General features: G+C 40.7%; 1 protein-coding gene across 1 annotated transcript in view; it reads left to right on the top strand.

The window, feature by feature from the left end:
* Nucleotides 1–10,728, top strand: part of RAPGEF5 (Rap guanine nucleotide exchange factor 5) — a 167,139-nt gene extending 156,411 nt beyond the window's left edge. The window contains exons 25-26 of the mRNA XM_033079369.1: nt 3,748–3,802; nt 7,003–10,728. Coding sequence (XP_032935260.1) covers nt 3,748–3,802; nt 7,003–7,121 — 174 coding nt within the window. The 3' untranslated portion in view covers nt 7,122–10,728. The remainder of the gene's footprint in view (nt 1–3,747; nt 3,803–7,002) is intronic.
* Nucleotides 10,729–12,138: the final 1,410 nt, after the last annotated feature.

Genomic DNA, 12,138 nt, shown 5'->3' with positions numbered 1-12,138 from the left:
AATGTTCTTTGCAATTGTCCAGGTGTGCCATGGCAGTGTTAGTCCAGATGGCTGTGGTTGCTGAACTGTGCCCCATTGTTTTCTCCATGCGTTTACACTTGTTTGGGAACGAATGCACAACCATGGAGTTATTAATGAACCAGATGTTGAACTTATTTTTTTATTCTATCACAATATATGTTGTCTTTCAACTTGCAAGCAGATGTAGACTCTGACTTTTGAACCTGAGCTCCTTTTTTTGTGTTTTCTATTTGATTTCTGTACCTTTTCTTGTTGCAGAGTTTACAAGAATACTGATTTGCATTTAATGAAAGGTTTTCTTGTCCCAAGTCCATTAACTGTTTGACCTTTTGGTGTTTTCATAAAACTCATTAGCATGTTCTTCTTCATTGCCTCTTGGAAGTACATCCAATTAACATGCAAATTAAACTAGCCCTTGATGCACCATAATTGTTATTAAAATCGCCCAACTGGCCCATATATTTATTTAGTGAATATGTAGGATTTAATTATTTTTCAGTCTTAGCAGGCTGTGTTGGTTTGTTTGTTTGTTGTGTAATGTATATGTTTAATGTATGCTGGGCTTCCTGGGTAAGAATCCCTATCCTTTCTGTCTCCATTGTGTCTCCAGAGGCAGTGGCAGCTTTGCTAATTGACTTCAGTGAGCCAGGATCTCACCTTTTCCATTCAAATGGATAATGGGAATTTTAAATGGCAGGAAGGGAGAGGCTGAGGTGATGGTTGTAGGGTGAGGGTTGTTCAGATTGACACTTCCTCCAAATTATCATTCAGATCACGATCTCAGAAACATGCTGTCTCATGCAACTCTGTACATATGAATGCAGGCAATAGTGCAAGCTTAGGAAGTGAGGGCTTAGGAGAGATTTAAATATCAGTGTAGTGGAAATTCAGGCTGCACACTGGTATTACCCTGGCTCAGTTGGACGTTAAGGGATTTAGTGGATGGCCATGAACTCACAAGGTGCCTTACACATGATCACGTATTCATGAGTCCGTGTTTCTTTTCTAATTATAAGGGCTTTGTCCCGAGGAACTATGTCCTCCTTGCTGTTCTGCACTGAACACTGAAGTGCTGAGCACTTTCTGGCCTTTGCTGAGAAAAATTAGGATTGACGTTGACTCCTGCTCGATTTGGATCAAGCCACTGAACCTCACCTGCAAATTTGCTGTTGCAGAAAAAGAAGAAAAGAATTATTCTACCATAGCAGATTACTGCTTTGGGGAAGGAACTTACTCACTGTCATAAATGACTAGAATTTCCACTCATGAATTTCAAAGCAAAGATAGTTTCTTGCATCTCCGTTTGGATCACTATTTTGAAATATTTCATTTCTGCATTTAACATCTCACCTGAAGGAGGATTTGTCAGTCTGAACCATAATTTTTTTCAGCTATATTAGTTTCTTTAATAAAATATCTTCTTTCTCCCTACAATCCCTGCTTCTTTTATATTCTTGTAACTCAACAATCCTGCCATGTCTGAATTTGATTTGACATGAAATGATAGCAGTGGATACAAAGTTAATTCAAAATGTAAAGAAGGAAATTTGCAAAGAAAAGAAAAAGAAGTGATCTTTTGTCTCAGAAATGTTATCTGTCTTTAGCAAAGGTGAAGGGATTGTAGTGGTTAGTTTAACTGCATTTTGGGTAAAGTCTAGTCTATTACAGTGCTAGATCAATACTTGGCACCATACCTACTTCTTCAACTAAATCTGAAGGAATAAATGAAAATATAGTCTTACAGGGTCACATCTCAAGGTGTTTTCTTGGCTGTTTCACTGAAATGTGGCTTCTTCAGGTTTTTCTCTCCAGCCACCAGCTATGTCTTAGCAATGACATGTCTTAGCCACACTCCAACAAATTCTATTACAGGTCAATGGCCATTACCATTTCCAATAACACCTGATTACATAGAGCCTTCAGTTGTAAGGAATGTGAATGTTCCCAACCCACACCCCAAAATACCTGTGCAACCCCAAGCCTGAGGCTCTGCTGTCCTCTGTGAAAGGAGTGCTAATGATCCCGGGTAGCTGACAGGCTGAAGAGCCACAGGAAATGTGTGCTGCTCATCACACTTACAAGTATGCAAGCACCTGTTTAAGCAGTCAGGAGATTGCATTTGCTTTGCAGATACACTGGCTGACTTTCTGCATTACTTTTAGACGCCAGAGAATCGAAACCAGAGAGAAATTTGTAATTAGGGTACTAAAGCCAGAGGATTTGGGATTCTGCTTTAAATGTTACACAAAAGGTTTTCCCTTACCAGAACATCACGTCCAGAAATCAGTCTTGGGATGGACCCTCACAGTGACTGACTACAAAGGAAAGACAGCAAAGAGTTACAGTATGTGTGATGTGTGGGTCTCTCTGACTTCTAAAATCCAAATGCAGAGAGCGTTGGCTGGGAAACATCACAGTAGCAGCACTTGTGGAGGTTTTAGTACTGCCAGTACTCACATTATTGATCATGAAATCTAGATCATCTCATTAGAACTTCATTATAATCAGTGCAAGGACATCAGCACAAGAGATTGTATAATTTCATGGCAAATGAAGCACAGCGGGTAACAAGAAAAATTATTTTGATTTGCTGATGAAAGAAATATGAAGTTTCCATTAAACATGCTCTTGTGATAAGCTTTTCTGTGGAGGAGCCTTGTAAGCCACTCCCACGATGTTGAGAGATGAGCTTTTCTGCATCCTTCTGCTCTTAAAAATACTCTGCTCAAGACAGTTAATCCTTTCCACCTCAAATAATTTTTGAGGGAGATGTGAAAAGAGTATCAGCTGTTTGCATGAGCTTTCAGACCATTCCTGCTAACTGCAATTTGCTTCTGTTACTTACTAGGTTTGGTGAGGAATTGCCTCAGAAACAGTAAAATTTCAAAAAAGTAATGGCTTAATAACTTTATGGGCAGTATCTGGTGAAAATAAGCTCCCTCTATTGATTTGTGGTGAATAATCCCAAGTTTTGTATAAATTGATGACCTGAGCCTGAATGCAAAACCAAATGTAAACCTTTCGTTTCCCCTGCTTAACGTAAGTGAGCATCCAGTATCCCTGTAAGCACCAGTTTTTGCTAAAATAGCAGACCTAGAGGACAGTTTTACTTGGTACATGCCAGTGGAGATGTCAGGGTGCTTGCCCTTCAGCATTTAGGCTATGTGGTCTTTTTTTGTGCTGGTTAGGCTGCAGAGAGCTGCCTGGTTGATAGTGGTGCCTCAGTGTGGTAGGCATTACACAAGTGTACACTCAGGGGTGTAACCTGTGCCACAGAGAGGCTTACAGTCCAACTATATAAATGTGGAGACAGAAGGAGGGGCTGCAGACTACACAATACCTTAGATAATGCACTAAAGGTGGGGTTGAACCCCAAAGCACTCACCCAGCCCACAGGCCTTCCTTGCTGCAGGTTTTCAGTTTTATAAGAGTCACTGGAAGGAAAACGAGCAAATGTTTAGTTATTTTTCATTAACACTTCCCATGGGTTCCTAGGAGTTGTTCTCATTTAATCTGTGTGATATCAATAAGACATCTAGACTAACCCTGTTTCATCAAATGGTATCACAAAGATAAAGAGCAAAGTTTCTCATGCTGTCTTCATTTTCCACCTTACTACAGTTGCTTTTTGCTGTACCATGTAAGACAAGGAGATTTCTCAGGTTTTTCTAATGACAGAATCTGTCCCAGGTATTTGCACTGATGTTTATTATCTTATCTTTTCAGCACATGATTGCAGATACTGTTCGGTCATTGAGACATTGCAGAAATAACCAGTTTGGTGAGTAGACAAAATGTCCTACTTATTTTGTCTTTGTACATCCTTGAGGGTTTGTTGAGTTTTTTGGTTTGTTTGGTTTTTTTCCCCATTTTATTTCCAGTTGCTCGGGTTAGTACAGCTGCAGAATGTGGTCAAAAACTATTTAACCAATGGTCAAGAGTGGGCATCATTTTGAGAAGATCAGCATAGCAAAAGCCACAGTTGGGGGAAGTTCTAATTTACAAAGTGTTTCTAGGAACAGCTTCCAAAATGGCACTCATCCCCACAGCTTTTCACTCAGCTCTTCACCAAGAGCAACTGCTTATCTGGGGTTCTTAAGGACATCTCACCAAACTGTAGAGGTCTTGAAGGTATGAAGATCCTGTGGGTTTTGTGAAAGTGGTTGTGTAGAAAGAAATTAGGAGGTTGTTTTCTAGGGGAAGCTGCAAATATAGCTGTGCCTGCTTTAGACACTGGAGGATCTGTGCTGAAGGCAATGATTGCGAGTGCCTCAGCTGCACAGAGGACTTTCTTTGTTTGCTTTTTTAAAATATTTTTTTGTTGTTTCCGCCTTATTAGCCACTAGAGAATCCAACCCTAAGGGACCATGCCAGAAAACTTCAGCTCTCTTTGTTCTGCTGCTAGCAGAGGAGTAACCTTGCTTTTCTCTGTCTCAGTGTTCTTATTCTCTGCAGAGATGTTAAACACAGGAAGGGGACACAAGAACTACTTTAGGAAGCAGTTAGTTTTTAAGCCAAACCCACTAAACATGTCATTTATTGAGGCCACTAAAATCTCTTTTTCAAAGAGAAGTTCAGAACTGTGCTGCAGCCTTGGGGAAAATAGAGTTGAATAATATCTTTTTTCCACTGACTTTTCAGCATCTGTCAGCACTGACTCCAACAAAAAGAATAATAATCATAATTTTAATTATAAATACAGGTACCTTGGAGAATAATAGGTACTTTTAAGAGTTGTGTTAAACATTTGCTCTGTAGAATTACCACATGTATATACAGAATTACTTTTAAACAAAGGCTGTTCAGTATTATAGTTCTTGAGTAATTTTTCTAAATATATATAGAAAAAATACATATGTACATAAATATATAAATGTATGTAAATGTATGTAAGAGAGGAAGAGGGGGGAAGGAGCAATATGTGCCTTCTTTGAATTCAAATACTTAGGAAATATTGATTAATACAAACCATGCCTCTGTAAATTAAAATGTCTCCTATTTGGCAATATGAAAAGGAGCATTGTTTCCTTTCAGTGATGTGAGGGGTTTTTGCACTTTCCCTGCACATCTTTCATCTTGTTTTTTGCCTTTTTTATTTTTCCAAGTGATTTTGTAAGTCTTGCAGCATAAATCCAAAGTTAATACCTGAGATTTATCATATAATCTGGTAGTTTGAAGTAGGCAATTGTTATTTCATTTTAGCACAGACTTGATTTATTGTGAAGCTGGCATTTAAAAAGCATCTTATACAGACATCCCTGTAGGCACTTTTTTTCCTCCTAAAATTCGTTTAGGCATGAAATGAATTCACTGAATATTTATTGAGACTTTATGGACAGTTTCCTTTTCTAGTGGGCTTATTTTGCTCTCAGGAATGTGAATCTTTCTACTGCATCAATTCCCAGATTGGCCTAAGAGCAGCAGGCATCTCACTGTAGGAAGGAATTCAAACAAAACTAAGCAAGGAATATTATTATTGTTTATGAGCTGTATCATGTGCATTAAGCTTGCAGGCCAAAGTGTTTCTGGATTTGAAACTGGTGAGGTTCCAAGAAAAGCTGAAATACCTGTTTAATGGAAATAACATTTATATCCTAAATCCTGAAAACAAATAATAGCATTTCCAAACTGAGGAAAAGCAGCCTGATAAATGACATAATTCAAGCTTTTGTCATTGGAGGTGTTAATGAGAAATACAGATGTTTTTCACTATGTTCAGCACAGCTGCTGGGATCCTATTCCCTCAGAACAAAAAGGTCAGCTCTGTATCCTGGCACGAATTTATCACATTATCCTGTTTTCTCCAACACTGCTCAAGTTAGATGGCTGCTGTGCAAGAGTTCTTTGAAACAGCTGCCCAGGAGCCCCATTAGCAGCCACATGCAGAACTGGCTGCATTCTCATCTCGTGTTACCCACACAGCATTGTGGAGATGTCTTCAGAAACAAGTGGGATTGGTGATTCCTGGAAACTTTCTCATACAGCTGGAGAGTGTGGAGAAAAGGATGATAATGAAACAAAGGAGAGGGAAGAAGTGTGTGAGTTGAGCTGATTGGTCCAGGGAATTTTGAAGGGTGTTCTTTTTCAATTTATCATAATATTATTAGAAATTCCTTGAGAACATGGACACAAATTAAGCTTTCCAACCTTTGCTCATCTGCCAGAAATTAGCAATGTTGCTTTCTCTGCCTGTCTTACTGGATCTTGGGTTTGGTTTTCTTTTCTCTGTCTCTGCTAGTATCAGCCATGCTGGAGGGTTTCACAGGCAGTGAGTTCCCACAAGCCCATTTTGAGCACAAAGCTTGTAACAGAGAACAACTGCTATTCAGGCCACCCTTCAGTTTGTCTGTTACACAGCTAATTCCTCTTGCTGTGTAAACTCCCATGAAATGAGAGCATGACTTTTGTCTCTGTTACTAGATCAGAAATCAAAAGCCTAACAGATCAAAACACGGCAGCCTGTCAGAGCAGCTTTGAAGAGCTTTCGTATCCATCTGCTGCGCTGTCACCTTTCCCCAGCTCTGAAGAAAATCATCCAGGGCCTGCTGTCTTGTGGACTGTGTTAAATTTCTTAAAAAGTTGCAGGCTGGGTTGCCCATCCTGCTCAAGGTCCCATTGTGCTGCCAGAGCAGCACAAATGAAACCTTGAACCACGCTTGCAGGGGATGGACTGTCTGTACTGCCAGCAGAACTAAATCTTCCTCTTGGGAAGAGTCAGATTCTTGCCGTCCTCGTGTCCCCTTCCTTTATATATGCTGGCTACCCAGAATTGTCTATTTCTTTTTTTCTTCTCTCCTTTTCTCTATCTATCTGTTACCTCATGCGCTGCGCTTGAACAGCAAGTTCTTTGGATTGCTGGCTGTCTTTTGTGTGGCTGTGTAGCGCCTGACAGGTGGCACAGCAGTGACTTTGTGACAAAGGACAGAGAAGCAGCAGGCAAGGCACAGCTTTCTAATCCATCCTCTTTCTCCTGTGTTGCAGGCAATGAAGTTCCTTCGAAAGAGCATCACGAGCTGAAGCCATACGTCCACCACCTGCATGTCATCGACAACCAGCAAGCTCTGTTTGAGCTCTCCCACAGGATAGAGCCGCGAGTGTGAGCGTACACAGCTTCCCATAACCTTGTACCTGCAGCACTTTGAATTAAGTGAATGTTTATGCCAAGCATGTTGCTTCCCTATATGAGAACGGTTTACTGAGTTTTATCAGTAGCTCACACAACATGCGCAGGAAAATCAGGCAAGAGCCGGCAAAGGGGCTGCTCACAGAGTTGCAGGGCAAGCTTGGTGCCATTCCTGCTGGTCTCTGGGCAACCTGAGGGAGTGGAGCAGTGTCCTTTGAGCTCAGGAGCTTGGTTTCTGTGAAAATATTGTTTGGTCCAGTGTAGCTTTCAATGCAGATTCTGCCAGTATTAAAAAGAGAGGAATCATCGTGTCACAGCAGCAAAACATTTCAGCAAGCAACATGCCGCAAGGGGATGGATTCCCAGTTCCCCACAGTATGTACCTCACTAATTCAAGGCTGCCAAAAGTATTGTTGCCAAAAATAATGTGCAATCTGTGCAGCTCCCATGAGTCCACTGGAGCATAGTATTTGAGATGTGTGAGCAACCTATAACAGGAATATAACAAGGCAGTGCACCCAGATGAAACTCAAGAGTGTGTTGTGATGTGGAGGTCAGCAGTAAACAGTTCAGTCTGTTATGACTCCTTTAAGAATATGCTTTATAAAACACGCTGTAAGAGCCAATCCACTTCTGTTGCAATTTATGGACACAATTGTTTGTGTACTGAAAACATGTTATTTTCTTCCTTTTCAGTTATCTCAGATTTAGCACTGGCTCCTGCAGTTAATGTGTTATAAATTATTATAGCAGGAGCTTTATTTTCTGCTTGGATTACAGCCTGTTTGGTATCTATTCACAGGCAAATACCTAGATCCATCTACATTTCTAATTTCCCCCACTGGAAATAACATTTCAGTAAGTAAAACTTCACCTAACTTGCCCATGCTTCCAATTTTTAAAGAACAGAAAGGTACCCCCTACAGGATCCCAGTGTAATTACCTGCATACACACCAGGCTCTCAGCATCCAGTGCCCCTTTACTGCTTTTGTCTCTTCCTATGACAATTCTCATGTGGTTAAAAGTACTACATCTGGCCCTGTGCTGAGGCAGCATTTGTAAAGTCATGTCTACAGCTGACCTGCATCTTGAGCATCACCATCACCTGTTTTCCAGTGCTAAGAAGTTGCCCTGAAATGATCCAGTGGATGCCACAGGCGATGTGCAGGGTGCTCTTTGGCATGTGTTTGTGCACTGACTCCTGGTGATGGACCCTTTACAGAGCAGGGAGGATACATTGTATTGCTTGCCCATCTCTGTTGTATGTTTTCCACATGAGGAAGACTTCCAAGAAAATGCTCCTTTACTAAAATGTGGGAATACTGAAGTAGCATGCTCTTCATCGTTGTGTTATCTCTGGTTTAAAGGGATTTTTAAAAAAGCAGCTTTAATGAGTAGTCTGTGGGGGAATCTGTAGGATGCATTCAGTTTTCCCATCTGTGAAATATTGTATAGATCTATTGTAAAGGAAACAGATGTTTCAGAAATGTATTTGCTTGTACTTTGTTATTATCAAATATTATATGATTTTTTTTAAGAAAAAAAAATTTCTTTTTACCCAGTAAAAAGAAAAAAAAAACAACTCTTGCTGGCCATGGAGTAAAAATTTCCTATGTTCTTCTGTAGATGTGACTGCACATATTGTAAATAACTCTTTTGTGCAAACAGACCAAAACTGTTCAAATGAAGATACTAGCTGTGGTGGGCTCCTTTTTGCAGTGTAAGAACAAAAAACAGATACAATTTGTTGCTTGCATTTTTGCAGTTCTTCCTAGGGCTACAGCACTTGGAATTCCCAATCTAGCTGCATTACCTGGATGCTTTCCTGGGTTTTGAGCTCCCTCTTGTGAAATTTATTTTTATTTTACTGTGGCATTATTTTTAGGAGCCTGTATGTAGACCAGCCTGCATGCTTCAGCTTGTGTGGTGCAACACTCTAGTCCACAAATTTGTTCTGGAAATCTGTGGGAGAGGGAGCATTCAAAGGTATTCAGGGTGAGAAGGTGGGGCTGTTTCTCAGTTCACTGCATTTGGCTCTGTGATAGTTTTGGTCACTACCGTGGATGAAGCAGCAGCTGTGTTGGAGAAGAATAAAAGGAAATGAAAGAAAGGGAAAAAAAAAAATAGAAAAAAGATAACTGTGCCAAGGCTTTGATTTGAAAGCCTGATAGACCTACCTGGAACACTCCTCACTCTGCCAACTCAAAGTGAAATGAAGGAATGAGTTAACTCCTACCAATAGGCTTTGAGCCAGCTGAGGTATTGGCTTTCTGCACCGCTGTAATTTCACACTAAATCAGGTGTTGTCTCCCACTTGCAGCTGGCATAAAATTGGACTCAAGGCACACAGCCAGCAGTAACCTTGTTATCTGTGCTGTGACTAATTAAACAACTAGTCACAGCTTCACAAACTAGTTTTTATAGTGGTCTGTATAACTTGGATTTAAGTTTCACGTGTGCGTCCAACATGGCTGCATCAATTTAACATTGAGAATTGGGCCTTAGAACAGTTGCTATAAAGGAAAAGTAAATAGCCCAAACCTATAGCTAATATGTCTAATTTTAAAAAGCCCCTTCTATGTCTTCATTCCACAGGTAAAATATTGCAGAGCTTTGTTGCAGACTGGTAAGCAGTTTGAAGATATGGAAGTTAGGAGAAGAACTAGAAGTAAACCCTGTATTAGGGAAAGGCAGCACTGTACAGCCTCTGCCAGGGTCCAGCAATGGTGATATTGTGTGATTTTTTTTACATCCTTCAATAGTGCAATTAGGTTACATGGTATAAAATCTATAAATCTTGTAAATTCCATTTATCACAACCACATCTGGGATTAAATACTCTGCATACTGTTTTTCTTTTTTTTTAGTACCTAAGAGTAATTAGACAGAACAAAGGAAAGAGCTGTGTCACTTTATACCTCTTTGATGTAGAATTTTGTGGCAACAAATTTAGATGTTTCTCTAACACAGCTTTTTGATTCCAACATCATCTTAAATAGCAATAAACTTCATTTGCATAGCAGTGGCAAAAGAAAGGGTGTTATCAGAAATAAGACCTGTGCTACTGTAAAATTACAAAGAAATATGTAAATACTAAACATTTTAGCAGAGTAATATTTATTTGCATAGCCTATTATTTATTGTCATCTTATACACTGTTAAACACTGGGATGAAGTCAATGAGCTGAGGTAAGAACACCTGCCTGTTCTCTCTTGAGTGCCATAAGGGTGTCAGCTTGAATTAAAAGTAATAAAATAGAAACCCCCCAAATCAAGGTATTTACCTAACTTCTCAGGGACTACAGTTAGTAGTTATCCACCATCATGAGACCTGGTATGTATGAAATAATCTGATTTACCAGAATCAATGTTGCCAATGTTTTCCTTTGCATATTTCATGCTTGTTTGCCTCTGTACATATTATTGTGTCGTGTATTTATGAGAGCTAGTAAGCAATAATTTATATGTCAAAATGGCCAAGCAATACAAGGTTAAAACTTGTAGAAGCAACTGTTATGTTTATCTTGCATTTTCCAGTGTTTTTTAATATTGCTTTTCAAAATATAAAATCTACCTTAATGAAGTCTGGGCTCTGTGCCTTTATGCCTACCACATACTCTTATTGTTCCTATGTGGAATATTATACTTCCAGTCATTCAGTTCCACAGACCCTGGCTGCATTTGTGAGATGGATGCAGACTCGCACAGAGGCTCAGGAGCCTGACCCCTTTCAGACCTGCTCATTTGTCTCTGGTCAGTGGGACCTGCTGGTACCAATGTTTCAAAGCAGGAATGATGTTAATGGGGCCTCAGCTGTGCCCTGTCATCACAGCACAGCCAAAGAGGGGCCTCCAGCCACCACGAGAAGTCCCTGTGGGAGAGGGGAGGAGTAAATCTATCTTGATATCCTCTGGAGTCTGCTTATTGGCACTTGATCCTCTTACTGAGGACAGCAAATGCTTTCCCCTGTCATCAGTCATCCCTGATGGTGCTGTTTCCTCTCTTTCCTCTGGGCTGGTCTGCGGCAGGAAGGCAGAGCTTGGGATGGGCTGCAAGTGCACTGTAAAGCAGCTGAGGCTTGCCCTGTCCTTCCTTCCTTTCCACTTGCAAACCCCGGGAACCAGCAAACCAAACCAGGCTATTTCAGACAGAAATAACACTTGGTACTTACAGTATGATGTCTGTTCTGAGTGCTTTACAAATAGGCAGTACTTAATCCTCTGAGTGCTTGCACCTTAAGTAGTCTTAAGCTTGACCTTAAAAGTGTGTCTGCTAGTGTTAGTATACAGACAGGGTGAATTCTAACATTAATATTTAAAACAAACCTGGATTGTTGACACTTCTCTGAAATGATTTTTAAAGATACATTACAGACAGACATACTTTTCCAGATCCAGTTGCACCATCTGAAGAATTTATGGTCTCAGTGGTTTATCACTGTCCCTTCATTGGATATCACTGCTCTCCATGGTGTAGCCCAGAAGACTGGGAGAGAACCTACAAACCTGTTGCACTTATTAAACCACACATGGCTATATGCAAGCAGTTAACTTTGCAGAAAGGGCTCTCCTTTCCTCTGCTGTCCTTGCTGGGAGACTTTCACAAGAAGAGTGATGATTTGTAAATGGCAGGGTGTGGAGCTGAGGACAGCTGCCTTACAGCTCCAGTTGTACTAGAAGAGCCACGAGAATAGGCTGCTGGGGCTGTGGACATTGTCCCTTGAGATCTTCTTGCTAAACTGTTCAAATAAAGGCTCTTCCATCCCTCTCCAACAAAAAGAGCTTGGCTGGTAGAAGCCTGCAATTTAAGCTGCTCAAGGGACTCTGTGAATTTTAATCTGAAGTAATCAGGGGGGTCTGTGATGAGCCATTCCTACAGGAGCCGTGTGACCCCAGAGGCAGCAGCTGGGGGCATTTTGCTCGGGACCAGCACAGCCCTCTGTGCAGAGCAGCACTGACCTGCATGGGGACAATTGCTCTACCCCAAGCACAGA

Source organism: Catharus ustulatus, chromosome 1 (assembly GCF_009819885.2).
Source record: "Catharus ustulatus isolate bCatUst1 chromosome 1, bCatUst1.pri.v2, whole genome shotgun sequence".
Taxonomy (NCBI): domain Eukaryota; kingdom Metazoa; phylum Chordata; class Aves; order Passeriformes; family Turdidae; genus Catharus; species Catharus ustulatus.
This window is presented reverse-complemented; position numbering and strand designations above follow the sequence as displayed.